Genomic DNA, 22773 nt, shown 5'->3' on the forward strand with positions numbered 1-22773 from the left:
TCCGTTTTCACATTGTCTTCCCTCTATGGATGTTTGTCCCTGACAGACCAAATCTTCCCTTCATAAGGACACACTCCTGTTGGATTAGGGCCCACCCTAATGACCTCATTTTAACTGGATTATTTCCATAAAGACCATTTCCAAAGGTCACATTCTGAGGTACTGTGGGATACGACTTCAACATATCTTTTTTGGCGGGACACGATTCAATGCATAACAAAATGTCCAAAACTTGCCTACCTCAAACCTGTCCTGTAGACCACACTAATCTTTTTAAATGGTTTCAGCACCTACTCAGTTTCCCAGATCAGATCGTGGCTGTACTGGGTCTTCTCCCTTACATCCTAAATCTAACTAGCAGACCGGATCCTGCCTCTCGGGGCCCAGATGCCTGCTCTTGCTGCCTTCTGTCCACCTTCCTGCCCACCACCCTGCCCATGGGCCCTGCAGCTGGCCCTGTCTCCTTGCTGCGCTGTCCTGGCAGGCAGGTCTTTGTACCCACCGACGTGCCCCACTTCTTGCCCAATGGGCAGCCCCCTAGAGTGGACATGAAGAGGGACAGGGAGGGCAGCCAAGGCCCAAGGCCTTTGGGTGTATCGTGGGCTCTGCTCCCTGAACGTCTAGCCTCTCTGCATACGCCCACTTCCATGTCCTGCTTTCCTCCTCGTTGCTCGCCCTTCAGGGCCCAGCTCTCCCGCGATTGCCCGCGGGACTCTGATTCCGTGTGGGACTCGCGCTGTCCCCTCCAAGCCCCGAGTCTCGGGGCCAGGGCCGGGGGTGCGCCCTGGCACGTGGGGTCCGCCGGCCGGCAGGGGGCGCGGGAGCCCGGCCCCGGAAGGAGTCGGAGGGGGAAGAGACTGCGGAAGTGGAAGAAGTGCCAGCCCTAGGTTGAGCTTTCCGCTCGCCGCTCAGGTCCCGGGCCCCCAGCCTCAACCCCGCTCTCACCCCCGTCCCGGGCCCGACCCCGCGACCCCCCTCTCACCTGTCGCCCCGGCCCCGCCGACCCCGCTCTCACCCCGACCCTGACCCCGCGAACCCGCTCTCACCCGGACCCCGCCCCCGCGACCCCGCTCTCCCCCGGCCCCGAACCCGGAGACCGCTTTCACCCGGACTCCGCCCCCGCGACCCCGCTCTCCCCCGGCCCCGAACCCGGAGACCGCTTTCACCCCCTCCCCACGCCGCCTCCCATCCTGGCCTCGTCACGCCGCCTCCCCCGCCCGGTCTCCTCCACTCCCGTCGCCACCGGGTCCTTCGACTGCTGGGCGACGGGCAGTCGCGTCCGGCTGCTGCAGGCGGTGGACACGGAGTACACGGCGGACTCGGTGGAGTGGTGCCCGCTGGAAGGCTGCAGGCATCTGCTGGCCTGCGGCTCCTACCAGCTGCGGAAGCCGGAGGACCAGCCCGCCGACGCGGAGGGCAAGGTGCGCGGAGCCCGCCTGGCCTCGGGCGGTCTCCACCCTGGGTCCTGGGTCTGCATTCCCCGGAAGCTAAGGCCCCACTTCAAACTCCGCTCTCAGAAGGGTCTCAGGAAGGGCGAGAACAGGCTCCAGAGAGGCAGAGCCGACCACGGGTGTTGGGACCTGGCTCTCTGGTCTGCACCGCGGGAAGGGGAGGGGCTGAAAGAGGAAAGTCTCCTGTGGACTCGCACCGGGGATGGAGATGCGACCTTGGCCTTGTGGCCAGAACATAGGCTAGAAACAGGGGCATCTTGAAAGCAGCGTGTTGTGTGTGTGCCGGTGAGGCTCGAGCTTATGGTTGAAGTCTAAAGAGAAAACGGGATTTTCTAGGAGCCGTACCTAATCACTTGAAGGCTTCTGCGCAGATCCCAACCAGGACACCTTTAAGAATGTGAACTGGCTCTGGAGCAGCAGGCCAAAGCCAGGACTGTCCAGGGAAACTGGTCCTGTGGTGACCCTCACCATAGCTGGTCCCTGTTAGCTGTTGAGAAGGAGCATTCTGTGCAGGGTCCAGCAGAGCTCATCTTCCTGCTCGTTAATCCCATACAAGAGAAGAGACAGTCAGGGGTGCTGCTTCCAGGCAGAGTTCCAGACTCTCGGCAAACCTTTTCTTTCCCTCGACCCCTTTTCCCGTCCCTTGGGTTTCTCAGTATCTGTTAGGGTAATCAGAGAACACATCTGCATTTTTTGTAGAGTGGAGTGGACGTAGACAAGCCTCACATCCGTGTAGGACGTCTCTGCCTGTATAGTTTCAATGAGGACGGCTCTGCTTGCCCCTTGGTTGAGATCCAAAGAGGAGATACTTCTGCAGTCCTGGACATGAAATGGTATGACGGTAACAATCCACTTGTCTGGAATTTGTCATGAATATCTATTCACTTAATCAGGTGAGCCTGATGCCTGGCAGCATTCAACAAGATGGAGAAATGTCTGCACTTTGGATGCATTTCTTTACTGTCCTGCTAACCTGTGGGCACTTGGAGGCGGCTGTAGACTTGGGGCTTGTTTCCTTTGTCAGTTTCTGAGCCCTGGAGTTAGTATCAGTCTGGGAAGTGGTGCTGGTTTCTTGCTGCATAAGCTGGGGAATCTCGTTGGAGCAGAATTGTAGGTTCCAACCTGGTTTTGGAGCTGGAATTTAAATAGTCAATTACTGGGGTGCGTAATGCTCTCTTGTACTCTGGGTATATCCCATGTTCTGACTGGCGTGTGAATTGTTTTCTCAGGTGCCACATCCCGGTGGCTGGCTGTGCCCTCTTGGGTGTGGCAGATGCTGGTGGATCCATAGAGCTGCTCCGCTTGGTGGGATCTGAGGTCAGTGACTGGGGCCAGGCTTTGTGGGGGATGGAAGGAAGCTGAATGAAGAGGGTTTGGGAGGGAGGCTGTGCCAATACAAACATTTTTATAACATAGTTTCTGTTCAATGGTGAACTTTATCGTAAAGCCTTCCAAGGTAGTATGTAGTCTATTTTAAATTATTGAGATCTGCATCTGACTCCGAGAGGAGGTCACCTTATGCGTGACCAGTAGAAGGGCTGAAGTGACAGGCTGTTCATTCACCTGTCAATGGATTTGAAAGTTCTTCCATAAGGAAAGCCTGGACCAGCATTCTTGGGTTGATGATGCTGGGGCTAAGAATAGCAATGAATTTCCTATGTGAAAATGGTACAGTCATCCCCCCCTTACCCGAAAGGATACGTTCCAAGACCCCCAGTGGATGCCTGAAACTGCAGATAGTACTGAACCCTATGTGTACTATGTTTTTTCCTATATATACATACCTACAGTAAAGTTTAATTTAAAAATTAGGCACAGTAAGAGATTAACGATAGTAACTAATAATAAAATAGAACAAGTCTGACAATATACTGTAACTAAAGTTAACATAGATCTTAGCAACCTCAGCATATGATTTTTTTTCTTTCCTTATTAAGTCGAGAACTTTCACCTTTTCATTTAAAGGAAGCACTTTACAGCTTCTCTTTGGCATATCCAAATTGCCAGCATTGCTACTTTGCACTTTGGGCCATTATTAAGTGAAATAAGGGCTATTTGAACACAAGCACTGTGATACCATGACAGTCGATCTGTTAACCGAGTCAGCTACTAAGTGACTAATGAGCAGGTAGTGTATACAGTGTGGATCTGCTGGACAAACGGGTGGGACGAAGCGGGACAGCACGAGATTTCACGCTGCTCAGAATGGTGTACAATTTAAAACTTGTGAATTGTTTACTTCTGGAATTTTCCACTTAATATTTTTGGATCATCGTTGGCCGTGGTTAACAAACCACAGATAAGGGGGGGACTACTGCATTTCTCACTGATAGTTAGGAAATCATGTGATTCCTGTGTGAATTTTTCTAACAGTTTGACAGCAATCCTGTACTATGCATTTCCAGAATGACTGCGTGTGAGCATTAGGGGAGGGAGGTAACAGAAGTCACGTAGTGAGTGGGGTGCAGTGAACAGCCCACAGGACATGACTGTGGGAGGGACACACAAATGTGGGTGCTGTGAATGAGACTGGAGCAGAGGTCCAGCTGGCACTGGATTCATGGCAACTGAGGGCTTGTGCAGAAAGGGCCTTGCTTTATGCCAGCTGAGAGAAGCAGCCCTGTCTTAAGAATGAGGGAGGAAATATCTGAGGAAGTCTGTGGGCCCATAAATCAGAGTTCAGGGCAGGAGCACATACACCCAAGAGAGGACCCTGATGAAGCAGCCTGCTGGGAGCCTGTTGACAGAGTTAAGCACTGTCCAGATTGTTTAGGTAATAAACCTTACATAGATCTTAGAGAAGAGAAACAGCATTTTGATGGCTAGTTGTGGCTTATGAAAGGGAAACCAGAGGAAAGTTCCCGTTGTCTCCGTCTCTGGATTCAGAATATGCCAGCATCCTTGGAGGCCTGGGTTGGGGGGAGAGTCTCTACCAGACGTGCTTCCCGGAGCCTGCATGGGTGCTCTGGTGGTGTCTAGGAGTGCATGGACAGTGCGAGGGGGTTTGAAAAGCGGAGAGACCTGCTTCCTCCAAGGTCACCTGTGTGGGAAAGCCCTCCCACAGGGGTGTGAGCTCCTGGAGGGCAGGGGCCAGTTTTCTGGTGTCTTCAGGTTCTGCTATGAATGGGTGACTGAGACACTTTGTTCCCCCAGGAGTAGATGAGGGAACGGTGGCATACCTGAACTGGAGGAGTAATCTTCTCAGGGCTCTGGGCTGTTTCCCTCAGATTGCGTTGCTTTCTTTCCAGTAGAACACTTACACACTACAGCCACTTTCTAGCTTCGTCCTCGAGAAGGAGTGTCTGGCTTTGTCCCTCGATTGGTCCACTGGGAAAACTGGAAGGTAAGGGTCAGCATTGCTGAGAGACCTGAGTCTTTCCTGTGAGGATCCATTCCTGTTTTCATGCATGCGAGAGTTAAAGCCACCTCTGTTGGCTTGCTTGTGGTTCCCAAACCTGGGAATGTCATAAGCAGTCCTAATCAAAAAAGAAAATTATCCCAGCCTTTTATTTTTTATTTTATTTTTTTGAGGAAGAGTGGCCCTGAGCTAACATCTATTGCCAATCTTCCTCTTTTTTTTCTTTCTTTTTTCCCCAAAGCCCCCAGTACATAGTTGTATATCCTAGTTGTAGGTCCTTCTAGTTCTTTTATGTGGGATGCTGCCTCAGCATGTCTTGATGAGTGGTGAGTAGGTCCGCGCCCAAGATCCAAACTGGCGAACGCTGGGCCACCGAAGCAGAACATGCAAACTTAACTGCTGTGCCACCGGGCCGGTCCCGAGAATCCCAGCATTTTGGATGAAAAGGGATAGTGCTTTCATCAAGAGGAGTGTCAGCTCCTTGTTTATTTTGATAAGCTAAGTGGTAGCTTTGGTCTCTGCCAGATGCCCAAGCAAGCCTCTTAAGAGGCGTGTCCACGTACCAGGTCCATGGAGAACCTCTCCCATGACATGTCTTAGGGGCATAAAATGGTACCAATTGAGAACAGAAGAGGGTGATGAGTTTGGGTCAATGAATAAAGTTCAGCCAGTTTCTCTGTTTGTTCTCCGTGTCTAGAGCCAGTGACCAGCCCTTGAAAATCATTAGCAGCGACTCCAAAGGGCAGCTCCACCTCATAAGCGTGAACGAGGCGGGGCCCGGACTGCAGGATGTCGCCACATGGCAGGCCCATCACTTCGAGGCCTGGATTGCTGCTTTCAATTACTGGCAGACAGAAATCGTGTATTCAGGTTGGTACTCCTCTGCTGGGTGTCGGCCCGTGAGGGAGGGAGCTATGTTGTCATCACACTCCCCTTTCTGGAGACTTGCTGAGGGAAGCAAATGGGGCATGCGTCAAGGCCGTGATTCGGGACATGTTGGGATCTTGAAGACCTTCTGTGGAGAATGCATTTTCTGGGACAAAAGCTGTCTTTGGTGCTCACCACTTAGCGGTTCCTCTGAGAGCCCGGTGCGGTTTGCTGCAGGCCTTCAGGGTTTCGGGAGGTGCTCCTGATGTTGGAGCAGGGCTCTCAGTGTCGAGTCCCTTGCTCTCCCTCTCAGAACCCAGTCAGAGCTCCCGTGCTCTTTGCCTGGTGCTTCTGGGTCCAGCATTGACTTCGTCACGTTGGATTTCAGGTTCGTCTGCTCCCTTTTTGGATACAGTTTACCTCCCCAAAGAGAAGGAAGCATGAGAGGGAGAGGATTAACTTCCTGGTATCGCGAGTGGCATGTATTTGGGGGATGCTGACGTGGGCATGAGAAATGAACAGAACCAGTGGTTCCAGGAATGAGGTTGCTTTGGTCAGCTTCTCTCACCCAGGCAGATAGCTCATGGGAGGGGGAGGTGTTGGTCTCTGAGAGAAGACAGAGAGGAGCTGCTGAGTTTGCAGAGAGGCATAGAAAAGGCCTCACCCCTCATTTCCTTCTCCATCCAGTTGTTGGTTGTATGCTGAGCTCCACGCTGAGAGGTGAGATCAGGTCACTTCATGGGTCTAGAGCTGAGCCTTTACTCCCTGTGTCTCCTTGTTTCACACCTGCTCCTCCCTTAATGCAGGACAGGGTCTTGTCACCCAAATCAGACATCTCTGCCCTCACTCCTCCAGTGAGTCCGGGTCCTATTAATTTTATCCTCTAAGCCTTTGTCAGAATTGGCCATCTCCTTCCCTCTCCACGTGTCTGGGCCACCATCTCATCTCGTTTGTCATAGCAGAGTGCTAAGTGATAGCCCTATATTCATTCCTGACCCTTTCCAATCCAGTCTCCACTCTGTAGCCAGAGCAATTGTTTTAAAAACATGCAGACTTTATCACACCTCACTCTTCGTTAAAACCCTTTGCAGCTCCCATCCAAAATACTTGATGAGAGCCCCTCAGCCTTGCGTATGTAATCAGATCCGTGCCTACCTTTCTGGCCATATTTTGAGTGACTTCTCTTTGTTTTCAGTCTTCTTTTCCTCAAATATTCCACCTTCTCTCCAGTCTCAGTGTTGGATCACATGATGTTTCCTTCACAGGTTAATCTACTTTTCTGGCAGGGCTCAGCTTAAAATCTTATCTTTAGAAATGCTGGCCAGGCCTGAACCCTTGTCATCGCTCTCGTGGCACCCTGTGCTCATCCTAATTATGATTGTGTGTTTAATGCTTATCTTCCCCTGAGAGAGTCCTTGCTACATTATTTGCTATCACACCCTTGAGGAGTCTCAGTGAGAATAATAAAAGTTTAATTTTCTAAGGTCTCTCATTCTTGGATTAGTTCTTCTACCTTGAGGCTTAGCTAATTCAAAGCAAGGGTGTAATGGGGCACTGACTTAATAACTCAGGACCAATTCATTCACTCAGCAAATGTTTATTGAGACCTACTGTGTGCCAAGCCCTGTTCCAGGTGCCGGGGAGACATCAGTGAACAACACAGACAACGGTCCCTGCTTTCCTTCAGCTCATGTTGAGTGGGAGGAGATGGACAGTGAACACTAAGAATTCTGTGTAATAAATAAGGAAATTGCACAGTAGGTCAGAGGTGATAAGTGCTTTGGAAAGAAGAAAGGTAGAAAAGGGTGAGGGATCGGGGCACTTCGGGCAGGTGCTGATTGTCCTGTTATAGAGTGTCGTCACAGGAGGCCAAGGCCCTAAAGCAAGAGAGAGCCTGGTGTGTAGGAGAGTAGCAAGTAGCCAGCATGGCCAGAATGACACAAGTGAGTGGTAGAAGAGAAGAAGGTGAGATCAGAGGTCACAGCACCTTGCAGGCCTCAGGAAGGACTTTGGCTTTTTCTCAGAATGAAATAGAAGCCATTGCAAGATATTGAGCAAAGGAATGACATTTCCTAACTTATATTTCAAAATTTAACAGGATCTCTTTGGCTAATGTGTTGAGTATAGACTGCAAGGGGGTGAGGGCGGAGCCTGGAGCCTGGAGATCTGTCATCCAGGTGAGGGATGAGAATGACTTCGACCAAGTTGGGAGCAGTGGAGATGAGGAAAAGTGGTGGGGCTCTGGACATGTGTGAAGGTAGATCAACAGGATTTCCTGGTGGAGTGAATGCGGAATGTGAGAGACAGAGGAGAGTCCAGTGTGTAAAGAAGCCACAACCAGCTGTCTACAAATTTGTCAAAGAATGGCAGCTTCTTTGAGGCTCACCCACAGACTTTGTGCCTGGGTTGACTTATTCTGCTGGTTCGTTCACTTAATCATAGATCATGTTCATCCCATATTCCTTCTGTCTGTTACAGGCATCTGTAGTGTGCTCACTAAGTACCTGTTGGATGGGTGGGTGGTTGGGGAAGGTGGATGGGTGGATGGATGGGTAGATGGATGGAAGGTGGGTGGATAGATGGATGGAAGGTGGGTGGATAGATAATGGATAGATGGGCAGACGAGTGGGTGGATGGCTGACTGGAAAGTAGGTGGGAAGATGGGGGTGTGGATGGCTGGCTGGCTGGAATGTGAATGGATGGTTGGGTGGGTGGGTAGAGGGATGGATGAGTGGATGTATGGAAGGTGGATGGATGGATGATGGGTATGGGTGGGTAGATGGATGGATGAGTGGATGTGTGGAAGGTGGATGGGTGGATGATGGGTATGGGTGGGTAGAGGGATGGATGGGTGGATGGATGGTGGACAGGTGGATGGATGGATGATGGGTATGGGTGGGTAGAGGGATGGATGGGTGGATGGATGGTGGACAGGTGGATGGATGGATGATGGGTATGGGTGGGTAGAGGGATGGATGAGTGGATGGATGGTGGACAGGTGGATGGATGGATGATGGATATGGGTGGGTAGAGGGATGGATGAGTGGATGTGTGGAAGGTGGATGGATGGATGATGGATATGGGTGGGTAGAGGGATGGATGAGTGGATGTATGGAAGGTGGATGGATGGATGATGGGTATGGGTGGGTAGAGGGATGGATGGGTGGATGGATGGTGGACAGGTGGATGGATGGATGATGGATATGGGTGGGTAGATGGATGGATGAGTGGATGTGTGGAAGGTGGATGGGTGGATGATGGGTATGGGTGGGTAGAGGGATGGATGGGTGGATGGATGGTGGACAGGTGGATGGATGGAAGGAGGGATAAAGGATGGGTGGGTGAATGGTGGATGGATGGAGTGGTCAGGTCTAGGTGTTTTTTTTTTTTTTTTTTAAAGATTTTATTTATTTATTTTTTCCCCCCAAAGCCCCAGTAGATAGTTGTATGTCATAGCTGCACATTCTTCTAGTTGCTGTATGAGGGACGCGGCCTCAGCATGGCCAGAGAAGCAGTGTGTCGGTGCGCGCCCGGGATCCGAACCCGGGCCGCCAGCAGCAGAGCGCACGCACTTAACCGCTAAGCCACGGGGCCGGCCCAAGTGTAGGCGTTTTTGTTGTTGGTTTTTTTTTTGTTTTTTTTGCTTCTCTTCATCCTCCCTCAGGGCCTTGCTCATCAGCCTTTTTTCCTTTGCTTAAGATATCATCTCCCTGTATCTTGGTGTTGCTTTTCTTCAGAGACTGGTTGTGGTCAGGGCACCAATTCCCCTGTGCTACTGTTCTTTCAGTTCCCCTAAAACAAGCTCAGAGGCCCTTTGTACCATGAGATTGTAAAAAACATTTCCCTTGAAAACATGTGAGGGTGTGCTGAAGCTTCCAGAACCTTAAGAAGTCCTCATGTTCACAGCCTCCTGCATACAGTTCCTGTTCAGAGTTCTTTGGTATGGCAGCTCTGGTTCATAGCAGCCAAGAGCATTGACTGCTGGGGCTTGAATAGAAGGCACTTTAGCCACATGTGACCTGGTAACTCTACCCCTGTAACTTCCTGGTCTTCCCCTTTATTCCTACAGGCATAGCCCATTGGTCTTTCCCTTCTTCCCTGCAGGCACCCTCTTCAAGTCTGAAGACACAGTTACAGCACAGGGTGACTTTCTGGGGTGCTGTCTCTGGGGCTCTTCTGCCTGGTGGCAACCTGAAACCACCCAGGAAAAGTCACTCATGAGAATTTCCTTGCAGACGTAAATTCTCTCCCTGAGAAATGGCCATTTCCTGTTATCGGTGCCATTGTCAGTGGGCATTTCTGTTTCCACACAGGTGGGGATGATGGCCTCCTGAAAGGCTGGGACACCAGGACCCCTGGCACATCTTTGTTCACCAGCAAGAGGTAAATCATCAAGGGGCCAGTGCTCGGCATGGAACACCAGCTCTCCCTGTCTCTCCTCCGTGGACTTGCCGCTGGAGAAGTGCCCTGCCTAGGTGCTGCTCAGGTTGTGCCTTTTGCTTACAGACACTCCATGGGTGTGTGCAGCATCCAGAGTAGCCCCCACAGAGAGAACGTCTTGGCCACGGGAAGGTGAGTCCGCTGGAGTAGGTTCACAGGGGTCTTTGCATCTTTCACTTCCTTTTCTCATCTTGACCGTTGTGATGTTTCATTAGGCCAGCTCTCAAACCAGAGTGTAGGTATCTGGGTTTGGTAAAGGGAACTTGGTCCTAGAGGGATGAGTGGGATGGGTCTCCCTGGGAGATGTTCCCTGCCATCTAGGGGCCTTGGGGAGTAAGTGGGCATTGGCTTTCCTGCATGCTCTCTCTGGTTGATTGGTTTCAGCTATGATGAGCATGTTCTCCTGTGGGACACTCGGAACATGAAGCAGCCATTTGTAGACATGCCCGCGCACGGTGGGGTGTGGAGGCTCAAGTGGCACCCTTTCCACTACCACCTGCTCTTGGCAGCATGTATGCACAGTGGCTTTAAGATCTTCAACTGCCAAAAGGCAATAGGTGAGTGGGGGGCCCGTGGCAGCTGAGCCTGGGGTGGAGGCTCCCAGTTTCTTGCCCCCTCACTCTACCAAGCTCTTCTCTCACCCGCCAAACATTCCCAGGGTCACACTCTAGGCCTTGCCGTGATCCATAGCTGCGCCAACTCTGAAATCTCAGTTTCAAGCACTCTGCTGTCTATAGTTTTTACCTGACCAGCTCAATTATTCTGGAACCTTCTGCATTTTAGCGATTCTCTGACCATACTGGGACTTCTAGTTAAGAAGTGTTACCACTTGTCACTTTCATAACCATCTTTGGCTTCCCTCTGCCATGGTCTTCCTGCCTGTGGACAGTGTGGTCTCCACGGTCTGATGTTCCTAACATACCTAAACTCTCTTCCGTTGCGCCCTTCCTCACACTTTCTGGGCAGAACCCAGCACTGGTTAAAATCCAACTTTGCTTATGCCCGAGCCACAGAATGTGGCTGGAGGGAAGCTCCTGTGGGGTCTCACTTCAAGTTGATGCTGCGGTGGGTCCTTGTAATTGCCAGGTGAACCAGGGCCTTTCCCTAGCCAGTAATTCTTCACTGTCAGAATGATTTCATGTTTTCTTCTCTTCTCAAACCCCCAGCACCTCATTTTCCCTCCTCACTCTCAGTTCATGATCTCCCCTACCCTTCCTCTGTACAATGATACTGCCTCACCTTCCCACCATTGCTCCTAGGCCAGTCATCTTGGCACTGGGCTGTACTCAAGGACTTCCTTCCTCTTCTGTATCTTCAGTTCCTCTGTCTCTTTGGCATCATTTCTAAAGATTTTATTTTATTCATTTTTTTCCCCCCAAAGCCGCAGTAGATAGTTGTATGTCATAGGTTCACATCTTTCTAGTTGCTGTACGTGGGACTCGGCCTCGCGTTGGACGGAGAAGTGGTGCCTCGGGGCGCGCCCGGGATCCGAACCCGGGCCGCCAGCATCAGAGCGCGCGCACTTAACCGCTAAGCCACAGAGCCGGCCCATCTTTGGCATCATTTCTGTTAGTTATATGAACATGCTGTAATATTCTCATCTTCAAACTTGAGATCTTTCTTCCTTTTTTTTTTTTTTTTGTGAGGAAGATTGGCCCCGAGCTAACATCTGTTGCCAATCCTCCTCTTTTTGCTTGAGGAAGATTGTCCCTGAGCTAACGTCTGTGCCCACCTTCCTCTGTTTTATATGTGGGATGCCACCACGGCACGGCTTGATGAGTGGTGTGTGGGTCTGTGCCTGGATCTGAACCTGTGAACCCGGGTGACTGAAGTAGAGCACGCGAGCTTAACCACTATGCCACTGGGCCAGTGCTTTCTTTTTCTTTAATGTAGGCATTTACAGTGATAAGTTGTTCTCTGAGCACTGATTTCGCTACATCCCATGTGTTCTGGTATGTTGTATCTTTATTTTCATTCTTCTCAAAGTATTTTCTAATTTTCCTTGTGATTTCTTCTTTGACTCATTGGTTATTTATGAGTGTGTTGTGTAGTTTCCACATTTTTGTGAGTGTCCTAAATTTCTTTCTGTTATTGACTTCTCTCTCTTTTTTTTTTTGTTGGAGGGACTGGTTCTTTATTTCAAAAAGACACTTGTCAATTTTCAGTATCAAAACAGTTGCACTATTGGTTTCTCTTTCTCCCAATTGGTCCCCACAGAGACCACACCAAAGGAGAGTACATTTTTAGCCAGTAAGCTGCAGGATGCACACCTAATAGACCTCACAGAAACCTCACCAAAAAGGGAGGATTGGGTAGGGAAAGAAACTTCAGAAGATCAGCACACTGCCGGCCCAGACTGTAGAGAGCTCTCACAGCCAAATGAGGTGGCCAGGATGCCCCAGCCCCCAAGAAGCAATGTTTCAAAATAATATAAAATTTAGAAACAGTTTCGTACATAAGCTATTCAAGATTTCTCCAGCACTAACTGATACGAAGCACAACGAGATGGCACTTTTAGAGAAAGCAGTTTCAGACCCAGAAAAGGGTGATGAGATGAGTTTCATATGGCTAAATCAGTGGCCAAAACATAATTTTCCTTCCTTTCTTTCAAGGAGGCAGGAGAGCAGATAAGTGGTCACCTCGACGTAAGGTGCACATGATCCATTCTCTGAGTAGTTGGGAAGGGAGTAGAGATGTGACAAGGATTTGGTCTCAGAGAGAGGTATCACCGTCTTAATTTGTTTGGTCACTTCTGATGAAAAAAATAAAAATAAAATTGCCCAAAGATACCTTAAAGCTGAAAACCTGAACAGCACTTTTTTCTTTTTTGCTAACTCCTGGAATCACCCTTGTGGTTTGGCTGGTACTTTGTACAGAGTGATGAGGTTTCCCATAGTGGAGTCTTTCTCTGGGCTCTGTTTGGCTTTCAGTAAGGCAGGCCCATACCTCTTTCCTTCCTCTATGGAGAGGGCAATATGCGTTAAGCTAAAAAGTTACCTTCCAAAAGTGAGAAAGGGATTAGACTGCTGCTTCAGAACTGCGGAATTATTTGGAATGTTTTACAAATGGTTGCTACATCAACAACAACAAAAAAGGTGTGTACATCACAACATGCTTTTAGAGACACTTTGCATTGTGCTCACATTCCCTTAAATGTTGTTCCCAAAGGTGCTCAGCCTCTAGCCCAACTGGAATCTCTGGGGAGAGGCAGAGACAGTGGGCAAAAAAGACACAGGGGTGGGGGTGGGAGAGGTGGCGAAAGGAGAAAGCAGCCTTCCAGTTGAAGATCAGCCCTCAGTTTATAATTTTTTATTTATTTATTTATTTTCCCCCCAAAGCCCCCGTAGATAGTTGTATGTCATAGCTGCACATCCTTCTAGTTGCTGTATGTGGGACGCGGCCTCAGCATGGCCGGAGAAGTGGTGCGTCGGTGCACGCCCGGGATCCGAACCCGGGCTGCTAGTAGTGGAGCGCGCACACTTAACCACTAAGCCATGGGGCCGGCCCAAGCCCTCAGTTTAAGATTTTATTTATTTTATTTTTTGCCCCCAAAGCCCCAGTAGATAGCTGTATGCCATAGCTGCACACCCTTCTAGTTGCTGTATGTGGGACTCGGCCTCAGGATGGACAGAGAAGTGGTGCCTCGATACGCACCCGGGATCCGAACCCGGGCCGCCAGCATCGCAGTGCGCGCACTTAACCACCAAGCCACAGGGCCGGCCCCTCAAGCCCTCAGTTTAAAGGTCAGCTTCGGGCGGGCTGGCCTGAGGTGGAGTCGGGGTGAGAGGGAGGAGGAGTGGCGGGGCAGGACTGTGGTGCTCTGCATCTCGTTCGGGTGAAGCAGAGTCTGGTCCAGCATCCTTTGTGTACAGAGGTGCTCCTCTTTGGTGCATTTCAGTTTCTCTTCCAAATCATCAGTTGTCTTTTCCAGCTTGGCTACCCATCTCTCAGCAAACTCAGCACGGGTCTCTGCCTCCTGGAGTTTATCAGTAAGCATCTCGATCTCTTCCTCATATTTGTCTTCTTTTTGAGAGCCCTTTTCTTCAGCAGCACTCAGACACTTCACATTCTGGCCCATCAGTCTGATCTGCTCATCCATCTCTCGGCAACGGGACTCTGCCAGCTCAGCTCGTTCCTCGGTGCGCTGCAAGTCCCCCTCAATCATCAGCAACTTATGAGCCACCTCTTCATACTTCCTGTCTCCCTCTTCCGCAATGTGCTTAGCTTCTTTGAGTTGGACTTCCTGGAGCGCCATCTTCTCTTCATCTTTCAAGGCTCGGCTTTCGCTAACCTTCATACCTCTCGCTCTCAGCAGCAGCTTCCTCAGCTCCCTCCAGCTTTTGCAGGACAGTGGCCAGGCGCTCCTGAGTGCGGTCCAGCTCCTCTTCAACCAGCTGGATCCCACGGTTCAAGGAGGCCACCTCAGCCTCAGCCTGTTCCTGGGCCCGCCTTTCTCCCTCCACTCCCCACTGGAGGCGCTCGGCCCTCTCCTCTGCATCATCTGCCTGCTGCTGCAGAACCTGGATCTTGTGCTTCACCGCCTCGATGGTGGTGGTCCCGGCCATGGTGCCCACCCAGCTCCTGCTCACACTCAGGTTCCTGCCTCCTCCGCTTGGCGTTGCAGCTGCCTCTCCTATTGATTTCTGATTTTATTCTATTAGGTTGAGACTTGTTTTGTGGCCTAGTATGTGGCCTGTTCCGGAGAGTGTCTCTGTGCTCTTCAGAGAAGCGTGTGCTCTGTTGTGGGCAGCGTGCGTTGCAGATGCTGCTCAAGTGTTCTGTTTCCTTGTTGATCTTCTGTTTGGTTGTTCATTATTGGAAGTGGAATACTGAAGTTTCCAACTATTAGTGTTGAATTGTCTCTTTCGTCCCTAATTTCTGTCAGCTTTGGCTTCATGTATTTTGGTGCTCTGTTGTTAGGGGTGTATATGTTTATAACTGTTGTATTTTCCTAAGGTATTGACCCTCGTATCATTATGAGGTGCCCTCTTTATCTCTGGTCACCTTTTTGTTTGTTTCAAAGTCCATTTCATCTGGTATTAGTGGAGCCACTCAAGCTCTCTTATGGTTGCTGTTTGCATGATGCGTCTTTTCTTGTCCTTTGCTTTCTGTCTCTTCATGGCTTTGAATCTGAAACATGTCTCCTGTATCGGGGTATGCAGTTTTGTCAGGGACATTACAGAAGTGACATTCTGCCCTCCTTAGTGTGCTGTGTCAGGGCACATGGCACCACTCTGTCCCTTTCCGCTGGCGTTAATGTGATCACTTGGTTAAGGTGGTCTCCCCCGGAGTTCTCCACTGTAAGAGTTACCGAGATTCCCTTTGTAATGAATAATAGTGTTTGCACCTGTGTTCCTTGTCAGACTTGCACTCAATCCATTGATGATTCTTGCCTGAATAAATTATTACTGCAAGTGCAAATTGGTGATTTTCTAACTACTATCATTCTTTCTACATTTTTAAATTAGTGTTTTTTTGTAAGGAAAAGTAAGAGCTTTCCTTTCTCCCATATGTCTGTCTGTATTTTTAGTATCCATACAGATTCATGAATTTTTATGTTATTCAATGGGTCATAATCCATTATTGCTGTTATTCATTATAATGTTCACATTGTCTTAGAGTTTTCCTGTGAAAGCCCCTTTAAGCTGTCTCTTGTGGCCTTTTCACATGTCCCTATTGATTTTTGAGTACTTCCTTGCTTTTTGGCACAAGATATACCAGGTTCATTTTGCATTTTACCTCTCCCAAACCTGGAATCAGCTGTTCTCCAGGGAGTCCGGATCCTTAGTCGTGAGTGGTGTTTAGAATCCAAGATCTGGTAATTAGCGGTCTTATAATACTGGGATGTCATGTGCACGTGTGTGTGTGTGTGTGTGTGTGTTAGACCATGAGTTCACAGTGACGTCTCTAATTACGTTCCAGCTTTTGCTGTCCCCATTCTGCATGTGTCTCCCTTCTCCAGAGAACACCCTGGCTGCCAGCGAATGTGCTCATGTGCTCAGCCGTACAGAGTGGCCACTGGTGTCATTGCAGAACAAGCCTGCGAAGTCAACTCAGGATGCCCTGTGGTTCTCTGTGTCAGATTGATTTGATTATAGTCAAAGTACTGTGTTCAAAAGTTACTTGGATGAGATTTGTATTTTTTTTTCTTGTGTGGTTATTTGAAATACAGTTAGGTCTGTTTTTTTAAGGATTTTTTTCTTCATCCTCATTCATTTAATTTTTATCTTTTGAATGTGTAAAACGTTAACAATGTTCCAGAAATTAAAATTATGTTAAAAAGTATGCACAGAGGAATATCAGACCCTCCCCACCTTGTTCCCACTCACCTCTTGTAGATAACACATTTCATTAGGTTTTGGTTATAATTGCATGTCTTTTTGCAAAAATAAGCGTATACGTGTATATATATATATTCATACTTCTTTCTTGTACAAAAGATATTTTACATACACTCTTTCATACTTTGTTTATTTCATTTAAAGATGTATCCTGGAAATCACTCCATATTGGTTCATAGAGGTCTTCTTTGTTCTTTTAAAGTGATGTAGCACTCCATTTAGTGGGTATACCATAGTTTTTTCATCCAATTTTCTTTTTTTGTGTGTGTGTGAGGAAGATTAGGCCAGAGCTAACATCCAATGCAATCCTCCTCTTTTTTTTTTTTTTTAACTGAGGAAGATTGGCCCTGGGCTAACATCCGTGCCCATCTTCCTCTACTTGATATGGGATGCCGCCACAGCATGGCTTGACAAGCAGTGCGTCGGTGCGTGCCCGGGATCCAAACCCCGGGCTGCCACAGCGGAGTGTGTGCACTTAACCGCTTGCACCACTAGGCCGGCCCCTCATCCAGTTTTCTATGTGAGTATTTGGGTTATTTCCAGTATTTTGCATTTATAAATAATGCTTCCTATGTATCTTGTTTTGCATATGTGTTTTTGTTTTGTTGGTGGTGTATCTTTAGGCTTACTGCCTAGATGTGGGATTGCAGGGTCAAAGATTCAATATATATCCAGTTTCATTATCTCACCAGCCATGTATGAGAATGCTGGCTTTCCCAGAGCCTTGCCAACAGAGTTTGTTGTCCAGCTTTGGGATTTTTGCATCTGATAGGTGAGAAATAACATCAGAGTAGTTTAAAATTGCATATCTCTAATTATGAGGGAAACTGAATATTTTTTCTTATGCTAAAGAGCTGGTTTTATGAATTATCTTTGTCTGTCTTTTGCCTGTTTTTCTCTCTGGTTTCTAGTTTTTTTTCCCCTTGGTTTTTACAGAGTTCTTCTGTATTAGTGGTGTTAGCCCTTTATCTCTGGTATGTTGGAAATATTTTCTTTCAGTTTGTTGCCTTGATTTTTGCCTATGGTCTTTTTTTCCCACATGCAAAAGTTTTTTTTTTTTTAATGTAATCAAATTTATAGATTTTTTTTTCATTGAATCTGGATTTTGAGTCTTAGTTAAAAAGCCTTCCCCTCACACACTCAGTTTGTAAAGGAATCCTCCAGTGTTTTCTTCTCGTACTTGTATGGCTTCAGTTTTTTACGGTTAGAACTTTTTTTTTTTTTTTTAAAGATTTTATTTATTTATTTTTTCCCCCCAAATCCCCAGTAGATAGTTGTATGTCATAGCTGCACATTCTTCTAGTTGCTGTATGTGGGACGCGGCCTCAGCGTGGCCGGAGAAGCGGTGTGTCAGTGCACGCCCGGGATCCGAACCCGGGCCGCCAGCAGCAGAGCGCACGCACTTAACCACTAAGCCACGGGGCCAGCCCTACGGTTACAACTTTGACCCGAGTTCTTACCTGTGGTGTGTGGAGCCCCCAGTGAATCGAGATGCCACCTTTCTTGTGTGTTGACTTTCCCTGGGTACTTACACGATGTCTTGTCTTCCTATTCTGTCCCCCTGGCCGGAGTCCTGGAGCTTTGCAGTGCGTTTGTAAGAGTAGGTGTACTGCCTCCTCTCGCTCTTCTTTTTCAAGGACTTCCTGACTATTCTTCTATTTGAACTTGAGCATCAGCTTATGTTGTCCCAGAAAAAAGCTTATTGGCTTTTTATAGGGATTGCATTAAATATACATTAACTTTACGACTGACTTATTTTATCATCTGGAGTCATCTTATACAAGAAAAGGGATATCTCTCCATTTGTTCAAGTCTGTTTTTCTATCTTTCAGAGGGTTTTAACATTTTTCTATGTATACATTGTATATTTCTTGTTAACTTCATTCCTAGGTAGTTTATCTTTATTGTTGCTATTGTGAATGGGGTTTTTCTCTTTCATTTTATCTTCTAAATGGATACTGTCTGAGTATTTGAAAGCTATTGGGTTTTTTGTTGGTAATTTCATATGCTGCTACCTAACTAAAGTTTTTGGTTTCTGTTAGTCTTTTTTTTTTTTTTATAATTTTATTTATTTATTTATTTTTCCCCCAAAGCCCCAGTAGATAGCTGTATGTCATAGTTGCACATTCTTCTAGTTGCTGTATGTGGGACGCGGCCTCAGCGTGGCCGGAGAAGCAGTGCGTCACTGTGCGCCCGGGATCCGAACCCAGGCCACCAGCATCAGAGTGCACGCACTTAACTGCCAAGCCATGGGGCCGGCCCGGTTTCTGTTAGTCTTATCATTGATTCTCTGGGTTTTCCAAGTAAATATCATGTAATCTGCAAAAAGATATGGTTTTATTCTTTATTTTCCAATTCTAATGCCAATAATTGTTTTCTCTTGTTTACTTTCATCCATTGATATCTCCAATACAGTTTCAAAAAGGTGAAGGGCATCCTTGCCTTTTCTCAGACCTTGATAAGGATGTCCTTGGTGGTTCCCATTGAGTACGATAATGTATAAGGACTAAAGTGTATCTATTTTATTATATTGAAGAAGTGTCCATCAATTCCTGTTTTCTTGAGTATTTTTTTTAAACCAGGAATTGCTGAATTGTTGTCAAATGCTTGTATATCTGTAGAGCTGTGTTATTTTTCTCCTTAGATATATTAATATGGTAAATTTTGTTTGTAGATTTCCTAATATGGAATATATTTCTGGAATAAATCCCACCTCATTATGGTATGTTATTTTTTTAATGTGGTATTGGACTCTGGTGATATTTTAATTAGGATTTTGCATTAATGTTGAAAGGTGACACAAATCTTCTTTTACGCTGTTTTTATCAAGATTAGATATCAGCATTACTTTGGTTCATGTGAAAATCAAAACCAGAAGTGTGAAAAATTTTCTTCATTTTCTCTTCTCTTGAATAATTTATGCATCATTTGGATTATCTTTTCTTCCAAGAGTTGGTGAGTCTCCTGTAAGACTACCTGGGCCTGATCTAGTGTGTATGGTAGTCGCTTTATCAGTTCCTCTGGAAATTGGTTTGTTGATGCTTTACGTCTCTACTGGAGTCAATTTTGGTGAACTGTATTTTCCTAGGCTATTATTCATTTCATCTACATTTTGAAATTTATTTGCATTAAGGTGTGTAAAGAAGTCACTTGTGATTTTTTAAAAAAAATTTCCTCTTTAATGGTTATTTCCGCTTTGTCATGTTTTACTTTGTATATTTATGCACATATACAAATACATATGGCAAGTTTTCTCTTTCTCCTTAGGTTAGCTACCGTTTTGTCATGTCTTTTGAAGAAGTGGGGTTTAGTTTTTATTACAGTTGTGTGGTTTTTCTGTTCTCTACTTCATCACTCACTCTTGATCTTTGTGGTTTCCTTCCTTGTGCCTCCTTGGTTCTTTTTCTAGTATTTTGAGTTGGGAATACAATTCACATACCTTATTATTTTGCTTGTATTAATTTAGGGGTTTTTATGTCTGAATTTTTCTGATTTAAGCATATTTTTAGGTTCTGATGTGTAGTACAGTCATGCACTGCATAATGACACTGGGGTCAATGACAGACCACATGTATGACGGCAGTCCCTTAAGATCAGTTCCCTAGAGCCTTAGGTGTGTCGTAGGTCCTGCCGTCTAGGTGGTGAGTTCATTCTGTGGTGTTCGAGCAAAACTGGAATCACCTAAGGATGCCTTTCTCAGGAACCATCCCCGTCGTCAAGCAATATGTGACTGTGATTTCATTTTCATTTTTTAAAAAGAAATTTGGTGATTTGAGTTTATATTTCCCCTTTGACCCAAGTGTGGTTTAGTAGGTTTAAAAATTTTTTTTTTAATAATTTTATTTATTTATTTTTTCCCCCAAAGCCCCAGTAGATAATTGTATGCCATAGCTGCACATCCTTCCAGTCGCTGTACGTGGGACGCAGCCTCAGCATGGCCGTAGAAGCGGTGCGTCGGTGCACGCCCGGAATCTGAACCCGGGCCACCAGCAGTGGAGTGCGCACACTTAACCGCTAAGCCACGGGGCCGGCCCATGTTTTAAAATTTCTAAGTGGAAGGACTCTTTTGTTTTTTGACTGTTATTAATTTTTAATTTTATTGCATTATGATTAGAGAGCATTGCTTGTACTATTTCTATTTTATGGAACTTTTCAATCCTTTTTTGCCTGGCATGATTGTTCTGTTCATGTTCCACGTGCACTTGAGTAGGAGACATGTCTGTATTACTGGGTGTGATGTTACTGTGCGGCCGGAAGACCAGCCGTGTTCACTGGGTTACCTGGGGCCTGGCCGGGGTCCTGGCCAGGAGTGGGCGCTTTGAGTGGTTGTTGGAAAGGCTGTGGCGAGCCCTTATTGTCCCAGCGGCCCATCTCCCGATCCCGTCCAGGCGTTAACACAGAGGACAGGGATGGTTTCCTGGGGAGCCTCCTCCCATGCGTGTTGCCCGAGCGCCTCTCTGGCTGAGGAAGCTCGGCATCTGGCTCCTCTGGAGCCGCCTCTGCCCAGGCGCTGCGCTGGGTTAGGGAGTAGGATCTCCTGTGTCATCGTTGTGTCCGTGGCTTGTTTCCCAATTCCAGCATCGACCTAGTCTGCGCCTCTCCTTTCTTCATCATTGCTCATTCTGATCATGACTCAGACACTGTGGCATTGATCCCTGCACTTGGGAGGCAGCAGTGGCCACCCTTTCAGAGTGTCGTGGCTGTCCAGGCTTATTGAAGACCTGAATGGCCACCAGGCTTCCAGCTGCTGACAGTTCTCTAAGTCCACATCCCCAGCTCACAGGCCACTAGCTTTCCATGGCAGCTCTTGCCAGCCCCAGCCTTGCCCTGGACCACCTCAGGTTTGGCAGCACCTCATCATTTCTTTTTCTGGTCAGATGTCACTTTCAAACCTTCTGCAGCTGGGTACTGTCTGGAAGCAACCCTGACCTCTTTCCAGTCCCACCCTCCATCCTCAGAGTTGCCACAGCAACTTACCCTAAGGAAAACTGCTCACGCTTAAACTCTTCAATGACTCCTTTCCAAGCTAAAATTCCAACTCTTTAATGGAGCATGCTGCACTTTGCATGATTTTGACCCTCCGGATATGTGTCACCACTCCCCGACGGCCTTCCGCCACGTCCACTTGTGTGCGGTTCCTCACGTCAGGTTTTTTCTACCACTGTACTGCACACGTGCTTGTTCCCTGTTTCCCATACATCTCTTTCTCTCTCATATGGATGACTCTTGTCCTTTGCTTTAAGTCTTAACTGAGAGGCTTTTACCAAGTCCTCCAACTTGGAAAAGCACCCATGCATCTGTGGTTCTGTAGCCCAGGCTGATTCCTCTCTCAGGCACACACAGCATACTCACTTCTCTGCTCACCTGTCCCCGTCTCAATAATTCTTGTGCACGACACACAGTGGTTGCTGATGAGTGAGTGGCTGTTCTTGGCAGAGTCTCCCTTTGAGGGTGGGCAGGGGCCATTGGTTGGGGGTGATGAGATGGATTCTTGGTAACGTTGCATTTCCTGTATTCTCCTGTCTCTTCCAGAGGAGAAGCAGGAAGCATATGCAGTCTCTGTGTCCCATACGTTGCCCAACTCACTGGTGTATGGAGCTGATTGGTCCTGGCTCTACTTCCACCATCTGCCAAAGACTCAGCAGTCATTCTGCTCAGGGTCTTTTCCCTGCAGCGACCCAGGAGCCAGAACAGCAGATCTGGTCTATAACCTGAAGGTTGTGGGCCAGTCGCCTGCTGCCTCTTCTGATCGTTTAGCAGCCGACGATAAAGATGGCCATAGCAAACCCCAGAGTGGAGGCAAACCGAGGACTGCCCTCCAGCCACTCTCAGAGGACGTGAAGAGCGGCAGCCAGCTGCACACTGCAGAGGCCACAATCTGTGACTGTGGCCTCTGTCTGCAGGCAGCAAACTTGGACATCAACCTTCTAGCCACGTGCTCCTTTTATGATCACGTTCTTCACCTCTGGAAGTGGGAGAACCGCTGAGCTAGGGAAGAGTTTGCTTGGTTTGAAATCATTAAGACCATTTCCACAAATAAAACCAAGAGTGCGACTGTATTTGGTCTGTGAATGAACTGCCCTCAGAGCATATCCTTGAGATTCTTACTGCAGTCTCTGCAGGTTACTGTATAGGGCTCAGTGCATCTTATGGAATCTACAGTATAGACAGTTAAGAAACTGTTGGCTTCTCTTAAGGAAACCTATCTGCTGGGGCCCTTGAAAATGGGGATTCTGTCTGGCAGCAAAAGGGCCTTTGCCCTAGCCTAGCATGCTGCTGGGCACGGGGAGCGGGAGGGCTTGGTTCCTAGCTCTCA

At 47.8% G+C, this 22773-nt stretch overlaps 2 protein-coding genes across 2 annotated transcripts; one reads left to right on the plus strand and one right to left on the minus strand.

Annotated features, from left to right (window-relative positions):
* The first annotated feature begins 894 nt into the window (after positions 1–894).
* On the plus strand, positions 895–22516 carry DPH7 (diphthamide biosynthesis 7). The gene is made up of 9 exons (XM_004423814.2): positions 895–1421; positions 2151–2284; positions 2681–2768; positions 4703–4794; positions 5507–5679; positions 9990–10059; positions 10183–10248; positions 10501–10673; positions 21990–22516. Exons 2-9 carry the CDS (start codon positions 2277–2279, stop codon positions 22442–22444), a joined length of 1125 nt encoding a protein of 374 aa, XP_004423871.2. The 5' UTR covers positions 895–1421; positions 2151–2276; the 3' UTR covers positions 22445–22516.
* LOC106800783 (tropomyosin-like) lies at positions 13841–14428 on the minus strand. Its single transcript, XM_014782377.2, has one exon. It carries the CDS (start codon positions 14411–14413, stop codon positions 13841–13843), a length of 573 nt encoding a protein of 190 aa, XP_014637863.2. The 5' UTR covers positions 14414–14428.
* Positions 22517–22773: the final 257 nt, after the last annotated feature.

This window comes from Ceratotherium simum, chromosome 29 (assembly GCF_057802395.1).
Source record: "Ceratotherium simum simum isolate JZ-2026a chromosome 29, ASM5780239v1, whole genome shotgun sequence".
In the NCBI taxonomy this organism is placed as follows: Eukaryota; Metazoa; Chordata; class Mammalia; order Perissodactyla; family Rhinocerotidae; genus Ceratotherium; species Ceratotherium simum.